The sequence below is a fragment of the Pomacea canaliculata genome, linkage group LG3 (genome assembly GCF_003073045.1).
Source record: "Pomacea canaliculata isolate SZHN2017 linkage group LG3, ASM307304v1, whole genome shotgun sequence".
NCBI lineage: Eukaryota > Metazoa > Mollusca > Gastropoda > Architaenioglossa > Ampullariidae > Pomacea > Pomacea canaliculata.
The window spans coordinates 14678112-14705721 of NC_037592.1; the positions used below are offsets into that span (position 1 = coordinate 14678112).

General features: G+C 46.3%; 1 protein-coding gene across 3 annotated transcripts in view; it reads left to right on the plus strand.

The window, feature by feature from the left end:
* Positions 1–1400: 1400 nt before the first annotated feature.
* LOC112559403 (lactadherin-like) overlaps positions 1401–27610 on the plus strand; it is a 55290-nt gene continuing 29080 nt past the window's right edge. Inside the window, exons 1-3 of one of the 3 annotated variants that reach the window (XM_025230630.1) lie at positions 1401–1768; positions 4616–5021; positions 27354–27559. In XM_025230630.1, the coding sequence (XP_025086415.1) occupies positions 4955–5021; positions 27354–27559 (273 nt within the window). In that variant the 5' untranslated portion in view covers positions 1401–1768; positions 4616–4954. The remainder of the gene's footprint in view (positions 1769–4615; positions 5022–27353; positions 27560–27610) is intronic. The other 2 variants (XM_025230629.1, XM_025230631.1) reach the window with 2 other exon arrangements.

Here is a 27610-nt window from a genome sequence, read left to right on the forward strand (position 1 = left end):
TGAAACATAATACCTTTAGCATAATCAGGTCTGTGTTCTCTGACAATCAAAGGTGTGAAACGTCCTCCGCACATCCGACTAGGACTTGTTGTATGGGTGGAGTGGCATGTGGGTTTAGTCTCTCGCCTTGTCCGGCTTAAAGTCCGGGATGTATAGTATGGACGGCGGCCACACAGCAAGGCTGAGAAGACAGTTTTTTTCTGAACAGAAGGCAGAAGAAATAAGACCGAAACAGTTTTTCTTTTGTCCGGTGTCATCGTGCACTCTGATGGAAAAGTCTGCTCACTCTGATACATAGACCAGGTGAAAGGTGAATCTCCGACATCTAGATACACTTGGCAAAATTGGAAGATTAGGGGTAGGGAGAGGAGGGGTCCATCTACTTCATCCACATTTCATGTTAAAAGACTGACACAAATATAAGAAGCAGACGAAGAAGAAGACGACAACGACGACGACGACGTACACACACTATTTTGACATTGCTGGCGCCGACGAAAAGCAATGAGTTCTCGACATGTGCCGCAGGCAGACGATTATAGTCTGCTGATGATGAAAGAAAGGTGATGATGGATGGCTGTTGTGACAAGGACCATGTCAATAGTTCATGGACGTAGGACACGAATGACTATAAGCAATTAAACGCACGTGACACACATTAAACACATTTACTTCTTAATCATAACAGGAAAGTTTTTCTTCCAGTCGAAGCAAACGATCTGTGAAATATTTCTTGCAGAATCGACATTTGAAGTCTTGTATGTCTTGTATGTCATTGAAACTTCCTTCTTCTCAATGCCGTCAATCTGGATTGACGCCAAAACCTTTTAGCGAACTTTGCAAACCCTCTGGCGAAAATACCTCAAATACTTTCCATCATGTGGCACATTTTATATGGATATTGTTGCCATGTGACCAAGTCTTTCTTTGTAAACCATGGACAGGAGACCAAGGGAAAGCAGGAAGTCAAGGTTTGTAGAGATGTAAACGGAATATTTTGACAGCTGCCCACATTAAACAAATGTCCAGCTGTCCACACCCTGATGACTCTTGGATGCAGCAGCTGCCCCACCCTGACCCCAGAAAGCGAACCAATACCCCTCCACCCCGACCCGCTGACCTCCAGAAGACCGCAGTTGCCTAGCAACATGCCTTGGTCACCCGCAGAAGCCACGGTTTTAATCACAAGACCGACTTGACGGGTGTGTGAAGTCAAGACTGTGTTGTTGGGATCTGTGGTGGCTGTGGCCGCGGGTAGCTTAGCTACTACCACCACCACCACCGCCGCCGCTGACTCGCGCGCTGTCCCCACGTCCAACAGGCGGCTGGTAGTACTTCTCTCTCTACCAACCACGCTCCTGCCTGCCTCTCCCCGCCACTGTCCGCCTTCTCTCGCTCCACACAGCTGGCTGCGCGCGTCCCACAAACACACACACGCACGCACACACGCACAGGTAGGACGGGGTGAGACAGGAATGAGCGCCCCTTTGCTACAACTAGCTTTACCTACGGGGCCTCTCTACACAACCCTCGTGAGACTCGCCCGCCGCCGGCTCGTCGCTGGATGTGGAGGGAACTGGCTTAACGTGTCTACTTCACGGTTAGCAAGTGGTGGAAGCCAGCCAGGTTTTTTTTCTCGCGGAGTTCACTTCTGGAGTTATTGTTTTCAGTTGGAATTATCCCCTTTATTCTCTCGTTTGGATTAATCCAGTGGACTTTAAAAACGAACAAACTTGGATTAAGTTTGGGAACTCGCCCTGGGAAAAGCGTAAGATATTTTTCTCCCTTGTCTTCCTTCTTGACATCTCTCACTCAATCTCTCACTCATTGACTTTTTATTAGAGCTTTTATTATTAACTCACTAAAGTGAGACTGAATTTTATAATGTTGATAGTTGGAAATGTAGGTAAGTGTATGTAGAATCCTTCCAAAAGGCCACTGACCTAAGGAATAAACAAGTTGTCACTGTTTCTCCCTTCCCCCTTTCTGTCTTTCTTTCCTTCTTTCCTTTTGTGTTTGTGTGCGCTCGAGTGAGTGAAAGAGAGAGGGAAAGTCAGTAAACAAAAAAACAGTGCATGAACTTTATTTTCGAATATTTACTTTATGCAACCACGTGTGTGCCTTTCTTTCCGCCGGCACTTTAGATAGCGCGAACAAGCAACTCGGGCGACAAGTGCTTCAGATAAAACGATTTACACATTTCGCTGACTTGCAAACATTCAAATATTTTTTCCACATAAAGCGAAACGAGAAATAAGATAGCGATTGAAACGGCGGTCACATGGTCAAAGACAGAAAGTAGGGATGAATACAAAACGACGGTAAAAGTTGTCATTTCTGTGTTTGTGGGAACGGTGGAGAAGTGGATTCGTTGTAACTGCTGCGTAATTCCTTCCTCCAATGTTTTCGTCCCCTTTGGTGATCATGTGCCCTCGTTTTACCTGCTGGTGACGTCGCTTCTCCTTCAAGGGTCCGTGTCGCGTGGTACAGGTGGGACTGGAGTGCACGAGGCCGACGTTCAACACCTGTAACACCTGTATCTTCTCCCTCGCGTTTCGCGGTCCAAACACTCGCCAGGCACGCGGCGACTTTCGTCAACACGTGAAGACAACTCCAAATGATGCTTACCTTGATTTTTGAATCTTCCCAATGTTTGATGACATTATCGAAAATTGGATTAAATTAGTAATTAATATTACAAAATATTTGAGTTTGCTGTAATGAAAATGTAGGTATGATTGTGGACTAATGAAGACAGCGATAAAAATAGAAAAAAAATGTCGGAAGGTTTGTCAAAAGAGAAATAGTGTGGTACTTGTGTACTTAAGGTATAAAAATAACTGAACGTCACGGCTGATCTTTCTCTGTCTCGCTGTCTCTGTCTCTTCCCTGTCCATGGTGTCTATGCACGCGAGCGCTTACGCAGCAAAGCTTTACTCGCGGTTCCGCGTGAGCAGTGCTCGAGCGGCTGTCGTACCCAGCAGATGTCTTCTGCGCGGCTGTCACTGGAGTGGAGCGGAATGCCAGGAATCCAGTCATGCATGGGTCGCTTACGTGTGCTGAGAGCAACGGCGGCTCGAGTTACGGCTTTTGATACCTGCCACAGGTCGGGGCCGGGACGAGTCAGCAGAGATTTGCGGGTACCGGCTAACGATTAGTGGACTTCAGTGACAGATGTGGCTGAGATGACATGGTAGTCTCTCTCTACCACCATCCCTACATCCCCTACGATAATTTTTCTTTCCTTCGCTTTGTTTTAGAGCTTAGGCGATCTCTGTATATATTTTTATGGACATGCATATAAAAATGGAGACTGTATGCAAGCTCATGTGTTTGCGAGCGTGTGTATGTGTGTGCGTGAGAGAGAAGGAATCTCGAGGTATAATGAGGCCATCAAACTGTAACAGAAAAAAAAGCAAGCCTTCATAGTCACATGAGTAGGCTGGGGACATCGCTATCCTCGAGCTAAATGCTCGCAGCCCCAGAAATTTATTGGCCTTAACTGCGAGTTTCGTGTTTTACCAGTCGCCAGTGACAAGCATTAGTCGGGGGCGCGTATGACGTACACCTCTAACCGCCGGTGCGCGTGGAGACGGCCATGTCTTCCAGTCCTCTCGGGCATCAACGGCGACATGCAACCCGACCGATCGCGTGTTTCTTCGCGCCGTGAGCGCTGGCGTCATCTGCTGATAAATCAAGCACCTACATGGCGGAAATGCACGTTGGCCCTCGTCAGGAACGTGACCCTACTTCGTCACGTGACGTGGAGGTGGAGGACGTGCGTGTGCCATGCAAACAATCACACTCACACACACGCTAGACGACTCGTTGCGAGTATGTACCGCTAGGTGTAGTGTAGATACAACCGCTACGTCTGCTGCAGGCTTTTGAGGCTACACCACACATATAAGGGTGGATGGGGTGGGGGACAACTACCTGACGACACCGCAGGCATATAGGTGGAGCTTTTCAAATACTTGTGGCTTCAGTACTCCCCCTCCCAACTCCCCTTCACCCCTTCAGCACCGGCACCTCCCACTATATATAAAAGTATGGGGTACTTTAAAATGCGTTATTGCCGGGCTTTTAACTTTTAGAGTCAGACTGTCGACAAATGGCCGGCCCTTCAACGGCTTTGTGACGTGTGCCGCCATTTTTAGCCGCCCTGACGACACGAGGGCAGAATTGCGTGCCTGCCAGAAAACATGGGCTGCGCATGCGCCAAGGATGAGTCGGATGGCACGAACCATACTGTTCATACATATCTAGTTTATGAACTGTTCTTTTTATCTCAATGTTTACTTGTTTAGAGATTGGTGTTTGATTTTGTATGGTAGGTACTAGCAACATTTGTGGGTTAGCAGTAAAGAAAAGGTTGTATTGACACGTGTACAGTTAAGTATTTTACATTTTATTTACAATTTTTGTGTAATTGTGTCGATACACTTTGTAAGCTCGACTCAGAAGTGTTACTTGGCTGTGGGACTGTGAAAACTTTCGGAAACATCTTACAGACATCTTAAGTGCTTCCGTGTTCTCACAGTCACCGCGGAGTGTTATTTTATTGTGTAGGTGTAGTCCACGTATTAAAATATGTTTATTCTTGTTGCCATAGGTACTGCCCACTCTGACGGATGTCCGGCCCGGCTCGAAGGGGGAGGTCTAAAGAGGAGGGAGGTGGCTGCGTGACGTCACAGCTGTATGTAGCCAGGTGACGAGGACTGCACGTGGATTAGCCGACTGAGCCCTGCATTCACTGACTTGTGTGATTGGATTCTTGTCATTTCTGTGAAGTCAGCGCCGACAGAGTCGCTACACACACCGGGACTTGCTCCCTCTGGTACCTGAGACTGCAACGTTTACATTTGCCTCCATTCTGTCCTGGTCCTACACCGTTTAGAGGATCACAACGACTTTTTTTTGTGCGTGGATATACTCTTGATTGACTGACGTCATGTGGAAGTACTGGTTATTCTCGCTTTTGATTTTTCTTCTGGACCTGCAGGTGTGCTGGACAACAGGTAGGTACTGCGTGGTGACTTAGTCACTTCCATGTTTTGTCTTTTACTAACATCGGTGACCAGATGTGACCTGTTCTCAATATTTGTACCTGTGTGCTTTTTCTTGCTGTATCAGCTGTTGTGCGTGCTGCGTGTCTGTGCACACGTGCTGTTTCTGTTTCTGGTTTGTTGAGGCGTCCTTGTACACTGTTTGATGTGGCGCGTTGATTCATGACCAGGTGCGATAAACTTTTTTTTTTTATGTCATACGCGGTGTTCTTGCGGTATCGCCGTCTTTTATGTTTGTCACCTTGCCGCAGGCACCGTGACACAGCAGATTAACCCTTTCAAACGGCCGTGCATCGCCTTTCTCCCTGCTGTCCCTTGTGTGTTGCAAAATTCCAGAAAATGTAAAGCCAGGTATGGTAGGTAGTGAAGTGAACCTCTACAATTTCGCCCAGCGATTTCAATACGTGCTTGTGGCCACATTCTTCTCCTACCCGGGTCAGCGCGACACAGGAGAGATCAATAATTTATCATTGCCATATTTCTCCCTAAGCCCACCCGACTCTGACGCTGACGCTCATGTTTGATTTTGCATTGCAATCTTTGTCGGGTAACACTTCAAACATTCTTGTTCCTTGACCTGCAGTGTCGAGAACTGTAAGGACCCAGAAACTCCAGGTTTCTTCAAGCCCGTGGAACACTGCATTTTCTCCTCATGAAATATATCCACCCTGCCCAGGATTCAGTCTACCCTCGTCTGTACATACCCGGCTTGTAAAGAGAGTCTACCGGTGCCATTATTTAACGAGCTTTTTGATTTACGGGAACTTTAGAAGCAGACCCTGCTCCGAACAAGTTTATTAAGGGCTGGTCTGTGTTACCGGATTTCAGGGGAAAGTAAAGCCGCTCCATAAAAGCAGTGTCACAGGTGTTAGTGTAGGTGTGTTACTTCATGCTGCAAGTGGTTTTCATGGCGGTCTTCTCGAGTACACGAGGATGGCGATAAATTTGTGACGAAGAGGGGAGGACCAATGACAGCAGATAAATAGTAGCGAGCCAGACTTGCAACATTCAGTTTATAAAATACGAAGCACTAGTTGGAAATTAGAAGACAGGGTTCTTCTCTCTGTCAGTCTGACCGCCATTTCTTTGTCGCACAAAGGATTTGCTTCATGGCAACTTCAACGAGGGCAACGGTAATCATAGGTCTGAGAGTATTTATTGGTGGCTGGGAATGCGACAGTTTACAACACTCGTTGAAAAAAGTCACGCCTTCAAAAAATACTCTCGAACAAGTAAGTCACTGTTAGCTGGCTTCTTGCCGGATTCAAATACCGATGTTAACCTTTTCTACCTGAAGTTTTCTTTCAGTATCTGAGGTTAGGTTATATGGCAAAAGGTTAATGGAAAGTGGGACGGTGTGTAGTGCTAAGGCGTAAGCCCACCCTTCCTATCAACCAATCTGAGGTCGTCTGAATTGCGGAATGCACTTTCCATACTTGTTTCAAGGGTTTGGGACGAAACCCTTTGAGCCCACGCCATGGTGACAGCGGAGATGCAAATGATAAAACAAGATTTCGATGATGCGGGGATTACACTGGGCCTGAAGCTTGACAGTACACAGAAAAAAAAGACGAGTTTTCTTTTCATGGAAAGAAAAACAAAGAGGCTGTAAACTGTATCATCAAGACAGATCAGGCAAGTCACCAAGTCACCCGGATGGGAAGTCACTCTTATTTCTAGAGGCGACAATCGAGGCAAGAGAAAGTTCAGCGAAGACCCCCAATCCCCGTTCTGTCTTTTTTTATCCCTCCTTCTACCTTTTCGCTGTCACCTCTGGCACGGCCAAGAGGAAAGGTGTCGGAGGGTCGAGGAACGCTGCTCTGCAATCATTACTGTAGTGAGGGGCCACCCACGGCGGTCGTCTCCGACTAGAGACAGCCCCTACCTCCCCTCGCCCCGTTGTCTCCTGACTCCGTGTTACAACAGGTTCACTCAGCCTCTCGCCTCGTCCTCGGCGCCTCCGCAGCCACGCGTCGGATGCATCTTCACGCCTGGCGCCATCTTCCCCGTTCTGTCTTAATCAACATCCGGGCTCTGGTTCCGCCACTCTGCTGCAGCAGTCGTGTGCTGATGTCGCGCTAATTAATCAAATGTCATCCATCTTTTCATTTGCTTGCCCTTTCACCCTTGCCATTCGTTTTTCTGTCTGTGGGACCGTGGAGATGAAGCGAGGGCTGGTCGTTTTCACAGGGCAAAATAGGGGACCTCAAGACAAAGCTCCTTGTTTTGCGAAGGTATAAAGCAGTATATCTAAATCCAGTGGACACTACATGTTTGTTGACCCCTGGGCACCATTGCCTCCTCTTTATAACTACGGCTGCAGGATAAAACACCTGATGGGGTCTGCACACCACTTTATAACTTTGGAAACAACACACTTATCCTTGAGTTCTTGACCTTGCCCCAGGGCAACGACTTCCCCTCGTTTCATAACTACGGCTCCTGGAGAGTCAGTATTTGTACAAGGCCCTGAAAAAGACTAAAGAAATGTCGTTAACCTATACAGATTGCCCTTCTCGTGGACACGCCCCCTGTTGCTTGGATGTGCGTGGACAGAGCGAACGTTGGCCAAAGTGAATTCTGGGACCTTCCTGTTGTCAACAAGCATGTAGTAACAGCTAGAGATAGTGGTGCGTGTTAGAGTGAGCTCCGTTCAGTGCAGCAAGCAGACGATGGAGGAGCCCAAGGTGCAGCACTGCCTCTCCCCCTTGTTTGTTTTCCTTCTGTAACCCCATCCCTGTGCCGGTCTCAATTGTGTTATCAGATTACTCCCTCGACACCGCCAGCGCTCGCGACGTGGCAACCGGATGGCCAGCTTCCTCTTCCTACAGTGTTTCGTCTGGGACTCCCCCGCCTCCTCCCTTAATATTCTTCTTCCTCCCACTGTGTACGTCTGTGTGTGTGTGTGCACAGTTATGTTTCCTAGGGGGCGCACCATGTTATCGTTAAAATCTCGACTGGTTGTAATCTCGCAAACAGCACATTCTTATAACCAGTGACAATTACATGTTGCCACAATACAGGATTCCTTGTGTGACACTAATCCCCCTGTCTCACGGCCTCGGTCTCGATTCATGTGTATCTCGCACCCAGCGAGACCTGGCGAGACATCGCAAATTGTAATCTTGGCACAGTTAAAGCTAAGCATTTCGCTCACTGTGCTGGATGCATATACTTGAAACAATAATATGGAACTTGGTGGCTGGTGGGTACAGCCTTCAGATGTATCGTAGTCGGCTCCTGTAGGCGAGCACTACTCACAATATTTCTTGCTGAACTGTTACTGATGCTGTTAATTGCTGGTTTTTACGACTTTTTCTCAAGGCTATGACAGTTCAAATGTGTAAAGGCTGGTGCTCATCGCCAAACACGTTTTGCAACACAATCACTCATAGCGGAGGAAACGTCAGTGGCTGTTGCGAAAATAGTGTTCTGAAGGCGTCAGATGCTCACGTGACTTTGCTGAGTCTCGACAGAGTCTCGGACTATCTCGTGAACCATCTGTAGCTGAACATGGAGTGAATAGATTGTCCATTTGCAACAGGAATTTACAAACAGTTTCATAAATAGAAAAAAAAAAAAAAATGGGGATGTAAACGTCTGCGTATTTGTGCCCTGAAATTGCTATTGTAGATGTTGCTAAGCACTTAGTCACATCTACTGGCTGTCAGGAAAGTGACATTGGTTTTAATTGGAAATAAAAACAATAAGCTTGTTGATTAGAACTACATACTTTTGATAAAGACTGGAAAGGATACGTTATTCAAATGATCCATGATGGCGTCGCCAAATTTATTACAGAAATTATTTTGTTGTCTTTTTTTTTTTTCTTTTTGGTGGGGACGTCCTGCCTCAGTTACAAAGTGTTCACACAGACTGATGCGTTGTCCTAAAATATACATATGGACTGCATGCATTATCATGAAGTATTGGACTGGATGCATCGTCACGTTGGGGGCTAAGGTCCACAGTGACCTCCATGTAATGTTTGCGCTCCCCGCTCCGACCATGACCAATCTACACTTCCGCACTTTGATGACCCTAGCGCCTGCACCCTACCTCGCAAAGGCTGGGAATGGCTCTACTTTTAGAAATTACATTTAAAGATCCACCGGAAATGTATCTTCAGGTAATGCATTGAATGTCACAGATCATTCCTGTCTGCCACCCTTTTACACATTACAAGTAGACGCTACCCTTCTGATGCAATCACTCCGAGCATGATGTTTATGTTTTATCTCCACCACTACAGACGCTTGGTTACAAAGTTGAGGTGAGTGAGTGAGTACAAACCTAATGAGTGTAATGGCAGTGTTCGTATTCTGACTTGAGCTGGTAATGACTCGTGAAAATGCCGTGACCGCTTATCCATTGTTGCACGAGGCAACACAAGTACGCGTGCAGCTGCACTCGTCAGTCTCGGCGACGTCAGACGACGCTAGGAGGCGCTTCAAGCGACAAAACTGGCGAATGGAGATTGGACATAAATCGACATCTGCATGATGCTTGCAAAAAAAAATATATATATATACAAAAAACAACAACAACAACAAAAAAAACAACAAAAAAAAACTGCCGCAAAACGAAACGATAGCAAAATGGGTTCCTGGACATTTCTTGCTCGCACAGTTGTTATTTTAATTACTCTCGGCTAGCTAACGTGGAACGCGCGAGATTCGAGATTAAGATATGTATTATCCCACGTCACAGATGTCAAGGGCGAGGAAAGCAGTCCCATCTACACCACGTCGGCGACAAGACAAAATATTAAAAAGAGACCCCCATCCTCAGAAAATCAACCCCGACCCCGCCCTCCAATATACCGAGAGAGAGAGAGAGAGTAAATACGGCGCACTATGCACGCCAGAAGTTAATATAATATTTTACGAGCACGAGGCGCCGGCAGACCATCTAGTAAAATGCCCGTGGCTTCTCTCTCCTCCCTCACTCTCCTCCCCTCCTCCCCTCTTGCCACAAGGTCAGGCCAACAGAAACACACCTACATCTACATGAAACGGACCAGCAGACCGTTTACGATAGGTAGGCGTCGCCGAAAGCTGATGTTACCCACGTCACAAACTCTGCAACATCAGGGTTTGTGTTGGGGTCGAAACCGAGGTCTGTGCGCAGTTGCTAACCGCGCAAACATCCGTACTTCCGGGTGACCGTGGGGCTGGTTCCGCCTGGCAACATATTGGCCAGCATGTAAGCAATCTAAAAGTGACACGTACTGGAAGTTTAGTAAATATATGTGGAACTACAGGACGCTAAGTAACAGGCAATCGCAGATTTTTTGTATTCAGGACCAGGTGCTTGTCGTTACTGAAATGGGAGAGTACACCGAGCATCCATTTGTAGACGGAAACCTGCGCACAGAAAAGTGTTACTTTAATAAGAACAAGTGAATATTCAGGGTGTGGGTATGTGCGTGCGTGTGTGAGAGAGGCCAGTACCCAGGGTCACAACAAAACCTGTCCAAAAAGTGCCGAGAGCTTGACAGCAATCTGATTTACACGAACTGCTTTGTCATTCGTTCTTGTCGTCGTGCTCGACCCTTCACGAGCGCAACAGCGTTCAAATCTGTGCTTCTCGACCTCAGGTCCTGTTGGAACACTTCCCCCTTCCTGGCCTCCCCCCCCCCCCCTCAGTACAAACACCTCGAGTTAATTGCAGTTAAGGTTCGGCGGTCGTTCGCGTGCAAAGTGCAGTTAGAGAGAAGAGGCGACAAAGACCTCCGTCACGCTCCAACGGTTTTGAAAATCCAGCCACGATGTAAGTACCGGGTGCCGTTCCAGCCTCGCCCATTGACCACTCGCAGGACTGGGTGTCGGGTCACGTGTGCTGTACGCTGGTGCATCTACATGTTGAAAGCTGTCTCATGTTGAGGCAGAGATGACAGTGATATTTTGTACGAGGGAGGAGGCTACAGGTCCTTGTCGTGCTCCTGTAATAATACTGTTTACCTATATAAATATCTCCTATTTCTAATTCTAAAATAAATATTTAAGAAAATTGGATAAAATTCATTAAAATAATTCCAACAGAATAAAATCCAGAGTTGTAGTAGATTCCAGGAAGTTACTTATCTCTCAGTCCCGAAGCAAAACCTGGATAGAAATCGTAGGCTCTCTCTCTCTCATAGGGACACACGCCATCGACACGTGACTGGATTGCTGCATATGGCGAGACAGCAACCACTTCCCTGAGCCTGATAAGAAGAGTAAGAAGTTACCTCTTGCATCATCTTGGATGTCCGCACGTGGACAAAGCCCGCAGCCAAGGGAGTTAAGCGACAGACTCAATTATTTACAAGGGGGAGTAATTGCCGACATCTGTGGCGGACTTTGACCCTTAAAGTGCAACACGAGGGCAACATATTTTCTGTATGGTTTTGTTAAGATAATTTTAAAATAATAATTCCCCAAAATATACTAACCCTGACTCTTTAAGATCCGCGGCACCAGACATGGAGGTGAGTGGGTTGGGAGGAGAGAGCTTAAACCCGCGGAGCGTGCGCTTTGATTGAATGCGCGTGCGTGCACGCGTGTCTGCGTGCGACTGGATGACGACGGGAGGGACATGAGCAAGAACTATTTGTACTCATGCTCACCTCGACGGCACCTGAGGTTGGCGACAGCAATCTGTCTTCGTTAAGTAAAAACAGACAAAAACTTAATCCCTTTCAGGGAGGCGCCGTGGCGAGAATGTTCTACAGCGCAGGTCACCGAATCTTGAGCATGTGACTGGAAACCACATCCCTTTCCCAACCACGACCAGTCAGTTAATGGATACCTGATTGATGAGTAAAGGTTAAAATAAAGAAGGCAGCGGAAGGAAAGAGACAGCCTTCCGCCTTGACACAGTGGACCACTTACTCCCAACAACCCATAGGATATGGGATCGTTCGTTTACTTCGAAACCTTACAGAAGTTTGTTTAAGTTAATTAAGTTTGTTGATATATGTCGCCATGGGTCGGTGTGCACGTGCTGCTACGTCCAACCTTACGGGATGACGTAGCGATAACGGCACACACGATCCGCTGTTTTCCTTCATGGACTTCAGGTCTGCTGCTCGCTCGTACGTGAAGACCTGGCGTGCTCCAATGTTCCTGGCCGTGACAGAGAAGTGACGACAGTACAGAACTGAAAACACCGGGACTCCACATGTAACTGGCTGAACATTCCGCGGTTTCTACCCTCGGAGCTCGTGCTTATATCCACGACTTTTTTTTTTTTTCTACGACCACGAGAAAGATCGACCGCACATGCAAGTAGATATTAATCTTGCCGACCAGTCAGGAGAGGTTGCCAAGCCTTTGGTGGCCATTTTATGCCGCATCGAGTTGTGCAATTTGTGTGCAATGTTACTTTTGTGGACACGTGATTCTAGGAGCTTGCAATTCTGGAAAAAGGGATAGTTTTGTCGAGGATCGTTATTTGTTTAAGTAGCAGTTCTTTATCCTAAAAAATATAATCAGAGATTCGTTTTTATCAATGTTATACACGCTGACGGCCTGTCAAGTGATTATGGGATTATCTACAATTTTTTTAAAAATTCCTGTTGAAGTGTGTAGTGCTCTTACGAAACTCGTCAGATCATGGGTGGTCCGTCCCGGTGCTGCCTTCGTGGAAAATATTCATCTGTTTGAGAAACAAAAAAAACTGGCGGCAGGTGGATCATGTGATCAGAATCCCTTACTGCTCCCCTTCCCACCACCACCACACTTTTATTGAGGGGAAGATGACCTCTGTGGGTTAAAGAGATTCAAGAACCCGTTTGTTCCTTCTTGTCATGTCGTCTTCAAAGACAGATGCTAGTAGAAGCTGCGTGGAATTCCACAACACAGCTTCGCTATTTCCACACTCACACAACCGAGGCTATCGAGTGCAGCGAGGGCCTCAAATTATGTGGTTAATCGTGGCAAGAAGGCTCGGGCGTAGCCGGCTGAATGCTAATGAAGGTGTCATCCTCCCTGGGCTCGACCCATCTCCAAGACGTGGCGGGACCCCGCCTTCACGACACCCACCATTCTGGCGGTCCTTTGTGCGCGTGATCACATAAATTATCATGCTAATCATGATTGTCCGCGGGAAGGTCTTACCTACAGGCTGCCATCCATCGGAGACGGCGCAGACAATGTGCATGCTTGTGGAGGGCCGCACGACCTACGTCTACGTTGTACGTTCCTCAGCAGACGTAGTTCGTATTTCAGCACGCAGCTTGCGAACGTTCGCTGTTCCCATGACCCACCCACTATTTTCAATAATGTTAGCTTTTGACAGTATAGAAGTTTTCGTGTTAAGCTGATACACACTCTCTCTCTCTCACCCATCTTCCCCCGCGTCTGTGTGAAAGAGAGAACCACGTACACCCTTGTATGCACCCACCACTCTTTCTCACGTATGCGACGTAGTCTTTTAAACAAATAGTCAGTCATGAACTTTTTAGTCATGTAAATAAGTCAGGCACATATTTCGCAAGAATGTCATCCAACATTCGCCACGTCAAAATAAACACTTCCTCTGCTACTAGTCTGACCATTTTCAAGTGTGTGAAAGTCTATCTTCAGCGGATAGTTTTTTTTTTTTTCTCCCCTCTTGTCCGCAACTTCTCTTTCTCGTGGTGCAGGAATCATTCTTGCTCAACGACGAGCATGTCGACTGAAAATGTTGGTGCTAATGTCCGGGCGAGTGCTTGACGACCCTCTGCTGTTCACGAAATCGCACAGTGCGAAACGGGCTTAAGGGGATTTTCCTGAGTTGACCTCAGCCATCACAGGGTCAGTTGTCCCAGACCCACAGTTGGCCCTGTTCCTGGGCGAGGAGCGAGGAAGGACTTGTGCTGCCTGCTGCGGTAGGCGACGCTTTCACCGAAGGACCTCTCCACCTCCTCCCTCCCTTAAAAAAAAAAAAACAACAAAAAACAAAAAAAACGAGGCAACGAGCGACGACAGCAGCCGACACGCTGTGCGACGTCGCGAGGGGTCGGAGGTCACAGGTCCGGCCCGCCGTCTTCACTAACGGTGTACACAAGGTGCGTGGATGCTCTCCTTCCTGAACTGCTTATTAAAGACGAATGAAAGCTTCAGCAAGGGTTTAGCTACACCTGAAACTTACAGCAACCAGAGGTGTAAAGATTTACATCTTCTCTCTTCTGCAACCACCAGCATCTGTGTTGCTAGAATCCAGGACCTTGCAGGTGAACATGCAAGGCTGGGATGATCTCCCCGGTCTGCAAAGGTCACTGTACAGGTGAAAGATTTAGAATGAGAGGTATTTAATTGACACACCCGTGCTTTCGCATATTTTCAAATATGTATTGAAAGTATGACAACAAAGGAGAAAAAGTACCCTATAAACACACACGAAACACCCTCTTCACCCTCGTGAACCGCATATTTCAGCAAAATTAAACACGACCCCATGGACACCTTTGTCCACTAAAGGTCCGGCCTTGAATGCTTTGCTAGTCTTATTAAGTAGTCTCTGGAGAATAGCTTGTCTAAATCTTTCTTTAATAATTTGCAAAAACCATTCCGTCGGTGGATTTTGAACCTTCTGCTTTCTCAGGTCAACTTGTGACATGACCTCAGGTGCACACAAGTTCCCACAGGATAAATTTAGATTGCATGCGAATCAGCCTGGATGGTCAATACCTTTTTATTTGCTGCTTTACACCTTAAACACTTTTTTTTCGAGAGTGCTCATATTTACCTGAGTCTGACAAAGAGAAATACTCTACAGCTTTTCACACAGGTGTGTATCGGATTTTGACCCCTTTAGACTGAGTAAAAAAGTTTGTGATGGCAAAGAACCTGAACCCCACCCACAGTGTTTTTCTTTCTTTCTTTCTCTTTTTTCCCCTCTTTTCATGCAGGAGACGTTAGAGAAATCCGCCTTATCGTCTGAAGCAGTGGAGGTATTCTAAAAATAGCTTTTCATCCCAACATGTTCTTTTTGTTTGTTTTGGAGATCTTCAAGTGCAGGGAAAAAAGTGCGCCCAGTGCACTCCTTCTTTTTTGTTTGTTAGAGCTGGCACGTGAAACATGGTAAACTTGACACTTCCTTCTTTACTCAATAAATCACTTTATCAGCAATGCGGAAAATTTGTTAATCAGAGTTGTAACCAGAGAGGCAAGCGACCACACACACAACATTATCGTTCGTTAGTAAATCTTAGCACACGCAAGCACGCTAACAGACATGTCGCACATTAAATGTTGCAAGTGGGAATCTTTTTTTGTGTCTGCCACCCCAAAAAAACCCATTGTGAGTGCACAGCCATCTTTTGTGCACATCACACAAAGTTTGCCACCAGCTCTCACCTTTTAAATGGAAATCTTACCTGAGACTGTTGACCTACAAACACCTGGCCAGACACAGCAATGGATATTAAAGTGACAGGTCTAGCTGTGCAGTCACCATCCGCTACAAGGGTGTCTAGAATTGTTAGCCAAGACAGCCCCAGGTATCAAAGACGTTGGACGGTTTGAAAGCAAAGACGGTCCTTCGGGGCCCTCGCTATCGGCTCGGCGTCGCACCGCCACCAGGGATTTGATGGGTGTAATTAGACACCTGTGTGCAGCTGTTCCGTCGTCGGCCTAAGCTGTTGTACGGTCTTACCGAGCACACACACACGCGAGAGCGACTACTTCTACCCTCCCTTATCCCCCAACACCACCACCAACCCCTTCAACTCCAACGACTACTTCTTACTTCCCCTATCCCTCACCACCACCACCGTCTCCTTCGACCCGGCCTTTTAAACCTTTCGTTGTCACTCCTGACTGAGAGCTTTTCTTGCCACATTGTGGAAATCTGGCCACGAGTTAATGGTGCGTGCTGTGCTTACCTCCCCTTATCACGTGTGTGCTATGACTGGTCTCCCCTGTTCTGGTTGCCACGTTCAGCAAATGTCACAGTATATATAAAATTATATCCTCAGTGTTCCAGACGCCGATCCTTACATTAACCCCTGACACGTTTATATCAGCCAAGCATCGCTTTGTTTTTAATTCTCAACCTGACATTTACTCTTGACACGTTTATGGAAGTCATACTTGTTCGTCCAGCGTGTTCTCACACCTAATCCTAACCTTTAAATTCAGATACACTTGCGAATTGTACTCACTTACTTCATACTGTAAAGACATTCGTGTTTTAAATGGAGGTGGCTCAGAAAATTATTATCTGGAATTAATCTGAAAAAATTATACTTGATATGGATTTTGGGCTGATCTCACCGTTCGCACAAACAGTGAACATTCACGTGGCCTGTACATTACTGACTAGGACAGGTTGCTTTTGGCTTGAAATTTCTGAACACAAGAGATTGGAGGATCCAACATGGTGATTGGCAGTCTAGGGGGTATTGAGGTTTTTTTAAAAGTCACATCCACTAGTCTCCAAACCTTTTGGTCATATGACTAGTCCCTGCCACCTTGCTCTAATGTGAGATAAGGATACGAATGAGTGTTTTGCCCTTTTCCTGCAAGGGGTTAAAAACGAGCATACGACAAGTCGTTGACAATACTCCGACTAGAAAGTCAGCCAAAGATTTTTAAAATGATTCCTACCCACACACACAATCACCTCCCATATCCCGTAAGGCCTCTGACGAGATGTTTACGGGGAAATGATTGAATATATATATACCCCAGACGTGCTGTCGCGGGTATTACTACGGGTAGACAGACATGTGTTATGGAGGATAGGGGATAGGGGGGAAGAATACACGACCCTCGCCTGTTTGCGTCGGAGCTTCTTCAGTACAGTCAACATAGACACGTGACCGCTCAGGCGTGGAGCGCGAGACCCGGATCACCTTACTGCTGTAGCTTTCCTTGTCTCGAGCGTTCCATGGTGTTTTCTTCTAAAAAATGTGAAGAGCTTTCATAAATATCTCTAGCAAAGTTTCGCTGGTCTGATCTTACAGCACATGGTATGGGGGACCGACCCCCTGCTGGGCTTATGTGACCCAGCGGTTCATATCTCGACGATGTCCTCGCCTCGCTAAACAGCATGTAAGACGTGAGGAGAAATATAACGATGTAGGTACAGTCGCCCACAGCATCTTGGTTAGTGGGTACCACAGGCAGGACAGATAGGGTGGTGACGATTTGCATGAAGTACTGATAGGAGAGATTGCCCGGGCTCTTCACCAAGGGTGTCTACGTGTGTAAACACACGCATAAATACATAGAAAATAACCCTGCACGAATAATTATCCACTTGTTCGCACGGATCAGAAATAGCCTACGTCTAGGGTCAAAGGTCGGAACATGCAGACAAGCACTCGAGAAATGCAGTCGTAAAAGCATGTTTTCAAAGTCACGACGGTAGCCAGCATACATCGCCCTCGGCGACCTTATGGATGGTGGTTTGGTGGTCACTTATTTCTTTTTTTTTTCTCCTGGCAGTAGCTAACAGGTATCGCCCGGACTTCATAAATCTTGTAGATAAATCATTGACGCAGTGGCTCGTAAATACTGATGTAGGGTTAGCTAGCAGACACTCGTAAAATACAGGCATAGCTGCGAATTCTCGACATCGTTTAAGCTTTTTAACATTTTTCGTTCCGCTTGGTGGAGACTGTCGAGTACTTAAAGTGGTGGTGATGATGGCTGACGGCGATACTGGACATCGATCACCGTGGAAAGCACCTTCGGGCAGTTCAGTCTCCTTGTCCTATCTTATCACCCTTGCCTGTCTGCCAACCTTCTAGAGCATTCGTCAAAAACGACGAGGCGGTGTCATTAAGGCGGAAAAATAAATAACTGAAAAAAAAGATTTATAACCGATGAATGAATAAGTGAACAAGAAAGATCCGTTATAACCAAGAAATATGTGACTGCGATCAAAACCAGGGTTGTTCCTGAGATGAAAACGGAATGACAAGATCAAAGCCGCCTAATCTAGAGTTATCCCGCCCTAATGGCCGTTAGGTTATCGGCCGTCCTAGCGCACCTGGCGCCGTGTACGTAGGTACTTTATGTGTGACGCATTGCGGTCCCTCTATGACGTCATGGTCTCGCTGTACTGCACTCGTACAAGTGGGGACCTCAGATGATCGAGCGACTTTATCGCGAGCCTTCATTGGTCTCGGTAGGCAACAGGTCGCTTTGACCTACTGACATGTGAGCCTGGTGCTAGTCGAGCCTCTTCACAGGTAATACTTACCTGACCAGGTGACTGAAGTGAGTTTTACGACTTCATAAAATTCGAGAAACAAAAAAATGTTTTAGATTTGCTTGTCGTGGTGAGTGTTTTTTTTATAGTCGTAGCGAACGCTAGACTGTCAGGTTATTGTCGGAGTTTGTGGAAAGAAATTAAAATTAACTAGTGTAGAGAAAACATAAACAGTTCTGGAAATTAGCTGGTGATGGGAAGATTGTGTCAAAGATTTAGAGGAGTCATTTCGGAGATATAGTTCTTCGTCCGGTTAAAAACGGTTTTTGCAGAGAGAACGTTGACAGTTTTCATTTTCACATCGACAGTTTAGACCTTTAAAAATAGGTTTATCAGATACTTGGCTTCGTCACACCATCATTCCACGGACGTGTATATGTGGACTGCTGTCTGTCTGCAGAGACCAACGCTTAGAATCTTGCGAAGTTCTCCGCTGTTAGTCTCGGTGAGCCTAACAATAAATGTGACTAAACCGGAAGCTTTGTGCACACCAGCCTCACTCTAGTAGTTAACTGGCAAAATCGTATGCAAGCAGTCCAGTAATACAAGTTCGTGATTGTTCGTGTCATAGTCCCGCCCATAAATACACCTGAGGTCACGTACCGAATCAACAAGAAGGTGAGAAACGGAGAGATATGCTTTATAACGAGGCCGCGGCAGTTTATTTAAATATACCTAACCGCCGTGTTTGTTAAAGGAAATTTGTGACATTATATCAACAAACTATTTTTTAAAGTCACATCATTCTCCAAACCTTTTGGTTATTTAGATTGAGGTGCTAGAAACGCTCTTTTCTAGGGGTCCAGCCCTTTGCGAGGACGGCGCCCATCTCCTCTCCATTCTCCTTCTTCAACCCTCTGCTGTCGGGTACTCACTCCCGATTATTGGGTCAACAGGGTGGGAAGGTGCGAGAAAGTTCGGTTGTTAACTTCAACACATAGGAATCACGGAAGCTCGCCTTCAGGGTTCGAGAACAGGTGTTTTTGTCCTACTATTCGAGAAATGCTTGGAGAACAGGAACAGTTGAGGTGGAGGCCCCACCTAAACGGGTACACCGTCGATAGCAAGCTACCCCACCCTGAGACTCCCAACCTATCTGGTCGCGTTCTTGACGGGCAAAGTTTGCAGCCGGTTAACACCGAAGTAGTACCCTTTAAATAACAATTCTCTGGGTGCCGATTACAACTCGAGTGCCTCTTGTCTTCACTACTCCGCCCTCGTCAAATACCTCCTCCTTAGCTCTCGCCACGACGTCAGATTAAAACCTCCCGCGCTTTGACGGGTGCACGCGGCCTTGGTTGAGAACTGACGATGAAGTACTGACCGTAGGAGCGCTACAGGTGTTTCCGCGCCTCCTAGCGGTGCTTTTACAATCTCCACCTGCGCGTGCTCGGAATACCTGGGTGTTTTTTAGGAGCTTGACGCAACGCCTGCATGTCAGGTCAGCATGTTGTCACCACACATGCTGGTGTGTGTCATACCAACGTGTCTAGTTTACAGAAGGCTTTCGCTATCCTGGCGTTAACAGGCAAAAACATAAGCTTTTGTTTACGCTCGGCGCCCTTGTAGAGGGCGTCTGGGTATAGAGTCGTACGTGATGTACCCCTGGTATGCTCGCCATCGAGAAGGACGAGGTCTCCGCCTCACGCGCCAGCTTGAACAATCGCTATTATATTGGAAAACTCAGACAGCGCTGTCTCGAGGTCTGGATGTTTGCCTTGAACTAGAGGGCTTGTTGGACATCGACCTCCCGACAAGCTTCCAGATGGTTGTTTTCCGGAAGAAGACATGATCACGTCCCTTGGTGGCTTCTTTGTCTCTTTTTCCTTTCCAAAACACAGACACACATATACTCTGAAACCACACTTCACCCACAGGGTCATTCCTCTGAAGTAGCTCCTGCAGCACACATCATCTTAGTCTGACAACGTAAATAGTTTCAGTACAAACATTATGAATAGTCGGAAGTTTTTAAGCCGAAGGTAATACAGACAAATCGATGTCAGTGAAGAAGATGACGAGGACGGTTGTCGAAGCTGTGAAAAGAAAGGCTTGTTGTTATCAATCATGTGGGGATAAAAAAACAGGAGGATGGATTCTCAGCCACGTATAAGCCGGAAATGAGGTGTCAGGATTTGCCTGAGCTGATGGTGCAAATGGTCTGTGAAACTCGGCATAGAGGACAAACATTATTTAAAGCACTGACATCCAAAGTTGGCCAACCGTGGTTTACACACTCTTGTCATGTGACCGAGGCGCAGGAATATTCTTCTTGGTCAGTTGACTCCTTGACATCACGACACGATGATGGTCGATATCAGAGGAACATGACAGCCAGCCACTGTCGCCATCGGAGAAGCTGGACAACCAAAAAGCCGACATGTGGCAGATGAACTGTTATTGGAGGTGCTTTAATGTCGCAAACATTGTCTTCAGTCGGCGTTTAAAAGTTACCATTACCCAAAGTGCTAGTGTCAAATTCCTTCTTTTCTGGAGGTATTCTCGAAAGATCTATAAACCGTAAAAAAAGTAGAAAGTTTTTAGTTTATTCCTTGTTGCTCCCTTGAGAAGCGGACTCGGTTTTGGGCAGTCCTCTTCAGCCAACACCTTTATTTACAGTATCTTAGTATTCATATCTTAACTTAGTCCCGCTTTGCACCACACAGCAAAGACTTGCACTGACGAAAAGAAAAGCCGATGTTTAAAGTTTTTTTTTAAAATTTTCAACTGTTTTGTTCTGCGGAAGCAGGTCCTGTTATAGGACGCTGAGCAACTCGTGGAGAGGGGGAGTAGTGTGTTGGTGAGCTGGAGAGGGGGAAGAGAGAGAGAAAGAGTAACAAATGATGAAAGAAGCGAGGAAGGCGATGGCTGACATTTATTGTCGTGAATCTGGGCGTCGCTTGTGTGGCAGTCAACGTCGCTGACGAATTAACGAGACACGCGGCTAACACTCGTTGCCGTCATGCTCGCACTTAATGAGTGGCTGAGGGCTGAGCGCTACTCGCTCTGCAGCACAGGTTAGCTCGTCCGCCGCGGCATGTACTTGTGTCTCGTGACGACAGATATTATTTGACATCTTTGCCAGACCACTCTTGTCATGGCAGCGTATCTACAGGCAATGTAGATGGTGTGTGGATGTAGGTAGTGGCGCTCGGTGCACACCACCCTGTCACCGTGACAGTTTGGAGACACTACAGATGTTCGCGAGACTGTCCTAAACACCTGGGGGCTAGGAAGGTCGTGTCACGGTGTACACAGCTTGACTGGTTTATTACAGAAAAAAATTCAAGGGAATCGCAGCAACAGATAACGATGTGTGTGTGAGAGAAAGGTGTTCACGGTTATGTGTCCTGTACCAAGATGGAGGTGCAAGTGCTCACCACACTTTTCACAAAACACGGAAATTCTTGGACCAAAGAGTCTACTCTTCGCCATCTTCATTCCAAAGTCTCCCAATAAACACATTGTCCCTGCAAGCCTGATGTTTGTCAACTACTGCTGTCCCACCCTTCAGCTCTGTAATCCCTGGAGGTTCGTTGCACTCCTAAGTGCCATGTCACAAAGGTCGAGAGGCGCCTTCGTCACCAGATATGCCCGACACCTCCCCAGTGAGAACAGTAGAAAGCACTCTTCGCACAATATTTACTTCGTCTTTACAATGCATTAAAAATATCTGTGTCATGTTTTGTACAAACTGTGGTGTGCTAGACGAACACCTTGCTGTTGACATCTGTTAAACAAACCTTAGCTAAACCTTTTTTTTTTTTTAACGACACAAAAGCGCCGAGATAGGCCTTTAACGAAAGATTATGTTAAAGGTTTCATCCTCTACTTCTTTTTAACTAATTTTATTTTTAATTTCATTTCTGAGCTATAAAATAGGTTGGCTTTTTTTTACGACGAAGAATGTATATTTTGAGAGAGAGACAAGAGAAAGATGGCAAAAGAGGTGGAAAGAGAGAAAGAACTTTTTTTTTTTACAACGGAGAATATACAGTATAGAGAAAGAGACAAGAGAAAGATGGTAAAAGAGATGGAAAGACAGAAAGAGAGACAGGAAAGGTACACACTATCGTACTGTCAAACAACCACTTGAAGTGTGGTGTCCGCACGCACTCTGTAAATATCAAAGGTCACACGATGCAAAATACCTGCCTGGGTCACGCTACCTTTGAAACCTGTCGGCAAACGGTGGCCGAGAGAATGTCAGCAGCAGGCAGCAGAGTGTCGGTGTTGACGACACTACATGTGACTGCATTCTGACCACAGTCGCCAGATTTAACACCCTCTGCCAGACCCGAACTGCCCACCTCTCGTTTGTGATTCTTGTGTCAAACAGGTTTCATAGCCTTGTTCTTATGTGCTGAAAACAATTACTGCTTCCTGTTGGAAGCCTCACCGAGATAGCTGCTGACACGGTATTAAAAAACAACAATAACAAACCGCAATAAAACAACAACAAAACAAGGCATAGTGGAAGCATTATACTTTAGATACGGACTGAATACAGTGATCGCAGCTCATAAACATCACGCTCAATGTAAAAATCTCCTGCAAAAAAATTTCATTGGTGACACCTTTATGTCGGATAATGTTTTTTCCTCCTTTTTCTTTCTAGGCATCCGATTAAGTTTGACATTTCAGCCCACCACAGCCACCACCACCCCCGAAACTGCACTGATGGCGTTGTGCCAGGGGAAGTAATTTAGCTTGGCTAAAGGGCCCTCACTGCGACTGCGCATCACTTCCGCTGACGGCAAAGGTTCCCCTCCGCTCCGCCCCGGCCCCCGTCATCCCTCAGATGTTACATCGCGAGCTCAAAAGTGAGCAGAACCGGAAGCTATCTTCGCGCATGTTTGTTTTGAGGAGTGCGCGCAGTGCACGGCGAAGTGAACAAGTTTTGCATCAACATTGTTGTCTGGCGCCGACCCTTCAAACCTCTTCATGCCGTGCATTTTTTTTTTTGGTGGAAGAAAAGGGGGGAGGGGCGTTTTTTTTCCAATGTAAATAAATCACACGTGCACACAAGAGAAGGAAAACAATGTCAGATGGTTTCGGCTTCATACTTTTGTAATTGGTGTAACGCATTATGTGGTAAATCTGCCGTTTTGTGCACCAAATGCATGAGTGCAGTTTGAACCTCTGAACCCTGACATAAACAAGAACATGAAGCATGTGCTTGGATTTTTTTTTTTTCTCTCGCCACCCGACTGTAGTTGTTCGCGCCCCTGTGGGGTGCACCTGTGGCGCAGTGGTAAACTTGTCTCTGCAGTGAGAGTCTGATGCCCCGGTTCAGATTTTGTCTCGGCACACTAACAACTTCTTTCAGTGATAGTTGTTGACAGGTTGGGGGAGAGGATACCCCGACTTTTTCCCCATGTATCACTTTACACCTCCACGCTTTTGGCGGATGGGATGAGGGGGCGAAATCCCAATAGAATAGAAAAGAATTGTCCGATCTAATCAGCTAGCCAGCCAACCAGCCTGCCTTGCCAACCCCAACTCCCTCTCTTTCCATGTGCTGCAGGGAGGGACACTAGAACTCATGTAACAATCTATAATTATTACCTTGGATCTCACATCACGGAACTGGTACAACAACTGTGTTCACCGTTGAATTCTCCCTTGCCCTCCTGCGTAACTATTTCAAGTGGGAGGTGAGGGGTAGGGGGGATAGAAACCAGTCATCCCCGACACAAGCAGCACAGGAAGCACAAACAGCAATAAACCTGCACTGGTTCAGAACCCGAAAGGATGAAGATATTTATTCGCACCGTCTCGTGTGCCGCGGTATTTGCTCTCGGCTCCCCGACTCCGCTGAACTGTAAAGGCTTCTGGGAAATAAAGACGAGATGCTGATGCCGGCGAGTTGCAGGTGCTGCCAGGTAGGACAGGCTGAGTGCAAGACAAGAGAGACGCACAGCCCCCGCCAACCCGAGTGCGATGTCATCAAACTGGTTTTCTGAGATGTTGGCACATACCGTGTAATTCAGCCGAGAGAGAGAGAAGGAAGTAGCGCGAAGACTGCATGAGGCCACTTTATGTGTTCCTCGGGTATTTACCGTTACGCGCGCGCACACGCTTATAAAAACACACAGACATACCCGGTATTGTGGATGCACAGCTGGACAGGTTTTATGTAGCCACAGCCTTGGATACATTCCCACGAAAAGAATGAAAGAAGGTTGGTTTATGCTCCTGCACTCATTGATGGTTCTACTTCATTCATGATTTACAATTTTAGTCGAAAACATTTGTTTGATCCTTTTTTGTGAGTTCTTCCGTAGAGGTTGATGAATAAAAGACAAAGAATAATGTCCTCCATCATTGTTCTGGACCTGTCCATGGAGAACCTCAGTGTTCTGGTTATTGAAACCATTCTGTAAGAGATCGGTTCGTTTCTCTGATCGGGATTCTTTTCTTGGGTGGTCATCAACTTGAAGACTTCTACAAATCTTTGCGCCTATTCATCTCCCGTTTTCTTCATTCAACCTCTTTTTGTCCATTCCAGTGCATACAGGATAAGTAAGCTACAGTTGCTGTTGTGAAAGTTTTATTCTACTCCCCTCTTCTCCTCCTCCTACCTTCTCATGAAGAACATCAGATTGTCAGACATTGGTTTGTCGCACACTGTGTTTTATTTGTTCGCAGCACGTTTATTACACTTACATCCTCTTGCGATCTCATCGGACCAGTGGTGCGGCTTGTAAAAGGCCAGTTGGATAGAAAGACTGTTGAGGTTGTCACCTGCACATACCCGGGCCGTGTGGCCACAGCCTGTTTGACGTGCACTTAATCGGCTTGATACATGCACCCCTGTCCCCGAGTGTCAGCCGCTCAGCTGCTGTAATCCGTTTGCATTTTCTGAGAGTGTATGCATTACCCATTTGCATTGCCGCAAGAAATCCAATATTGAACTTGATGGAGTGGGTGGACAGCTGGGAGAGAGAAGGGTGCATCGATACAGGGCCTACCCAGCACCCGTTGCCAAATCTTAATCCACCCGACTTAAGACTGGGAGGAATCGCGAGTAACCAAACCTTTCGAAACAAATTGTTCCCCTTCCCCAAAACGTATCTCCCAGCTTTCCGTTCTTAAAAATGGGTGACCTGAAGTAGGGTGAACACCCAGAAAAGGGTCTTACACCCGAATCTACATTTCGAGAATTCGCCGAGTCGGTAAAATTCCTCCGCCTTCTCGCAATATATACTTCAGCTTGCGCCAGGCGTGAAGATGATTGTCTGGCTTTGTACTGTAGTACGCACGAGTTCTCTCGCTTGGAAAAGCGCTCGTGTCGAGGAGAGATGAAAGGAGGAGGTTTGTAGATACTTGTGACGTCGGCGCTAGAAACACTTCCTTGGAGTGGGCATTTGAGACCTCGCAAATCATCTCCTAGCCTCGGTGACAGATTCAGAGGACAGCCATTGTCGGGGTGGTATCTGGGTATCATCACCATTGCCTGCTGATGGAGACACGAGTGGCTTGTCGTGTCCAGACAGAGCGGCAGCGCTTATGTAAACCTTGTAAAGGTCTGGTTGACAAGTTCTCGCGAGCAAAGAGAGCTAAAGTGTGCGATGCGCTAAACCTAGGCAATCGAAGAGATGGAATGTTGGACTAAAGTATTTAATGACACGGCTATAATATGGTGGGGAGTCACGAGAGTGGGGAAGTCATAAAACAAATGATGCGAAATTAGGTGGAGATTTGTATCCCGTCTGTGTCCCGTATGTAATATGTTCTTTAAAAACCGTTAAAAAAAATGTGCCACACTGTAAGTACAACACCTTTTGAAGATCTTGGGAAAATCTCCATCAGAACCTGTTATTTAGTGTTCTCAAGCAAAGTCCGAACTTGGTTAATGTATGTCCCAAATGCGCTGCCCAATCATCTCGGTCACCTGTCTGCTTTTTTTTTTCATTGGCCGTGACGTTTTAACCTAGATATGTCAACAACTGGGCTGCATCTACACCCCTACCCAAAAAAAAAAAAAAAAAAAAAAAAAAAAACGAAACAAACTCAACCAAAAAAACCAACAACAAAAACAAACAAAAAAAAACAAAAACAAAAAAAAAACCAAAAACAAAAAAACAAACAAAAAAACAACAACAAAAAAACCAAACAAACAAAAAGAAAAAAAACAGGCAAAGGCATTTTAGAGGATCGTGAAATAAATATCAAAACTCAGGTGTTTCTGAACTGCGTTTGAAGTACAGGTAACTTGTCATAACACCACGCTCAACCCTCGAGGTCTTTGCCTCCATAGTACGCCCTCCTGGTCTCGTTGCACAACACTGGCGAGGAATGTTGAGTGAATGGGGAAGATGTTGACGCAATATTGCCGAGCGCTGTTGCAGTCCCTGTTGCCCAAGCTGCTTAGCTTCATCCCACGTGCCAATACTGGTTGCTGTCAGGGCAAGATGGTTTGAAGCTGGAGTAGTGCTGTGCAAACATTATCTACACGACCCCGGGCTCCCTGCCATGCGCACCTTCTTGCCAGACGCAAATAGTCAGCCGTCCACACAGTTCCGGCTTAGTTCCCGTGCAAAGTCTGTCTGTACAGCTGTTTGAATGCATGTTGGTACAGCAGTGCTGCTCAAACATGGCTGGACAAGCACGAGGTCAAAGTTAATGCACGTGCCAAGGTTGCTGGCTGAAGGAACTTTCTCTCTTGGTGATCGCTCACCCATTTACCTACCTTCCTAAACTCATTCAATACTGATGCCATGTATATTCTATGTATTAGTTTTTGTCTATAATTATGTGTATGCTATATTAATTTTGAATATATATTTATATATTTTACTTTGATATACCTTTATGTCCATTGTACCTACTTTAAAGTATACGAAAAAATATTATCGTTAGTGTTTTTTTTTTGTTTTTTTTTTACGATCGTGGATTACTATATCTGAATCAATCATTTCATGTTATTCATAGACAAGGTCAATGAGTGCTTGAATATTAATTGCCATAATGGCCTTTTGACATTTGTTGGATAATTGTGAAATTATTTTGTATCGTCATGAAAAAATTCACTTATGTTTGTCTTCTAAAATGCACAGTCAGTAACCACGGCTTCTTGTCTTTGATACCCAGTGTGCAAAACGAATGGTCCTCTTGGAATGATAACGGGTACCATCAGAGACTGGCAGATCACTTCTTCCTCCACGTACCCGCAGGAGTGGGATCGGCGCTGTCACGAGAAGTATGCCCGCGTCTACCTACCCAACAAGTACGGGTGGTGCGCCAAGTACAAGTCGTCATCTGAGTGGCTGCAGGTGGACCTGGGAGTCGCCGCCAGGGTAAACAACAATCCTCCTTTGCTTCTTCCTCTCTCCAACATTTTACCATTT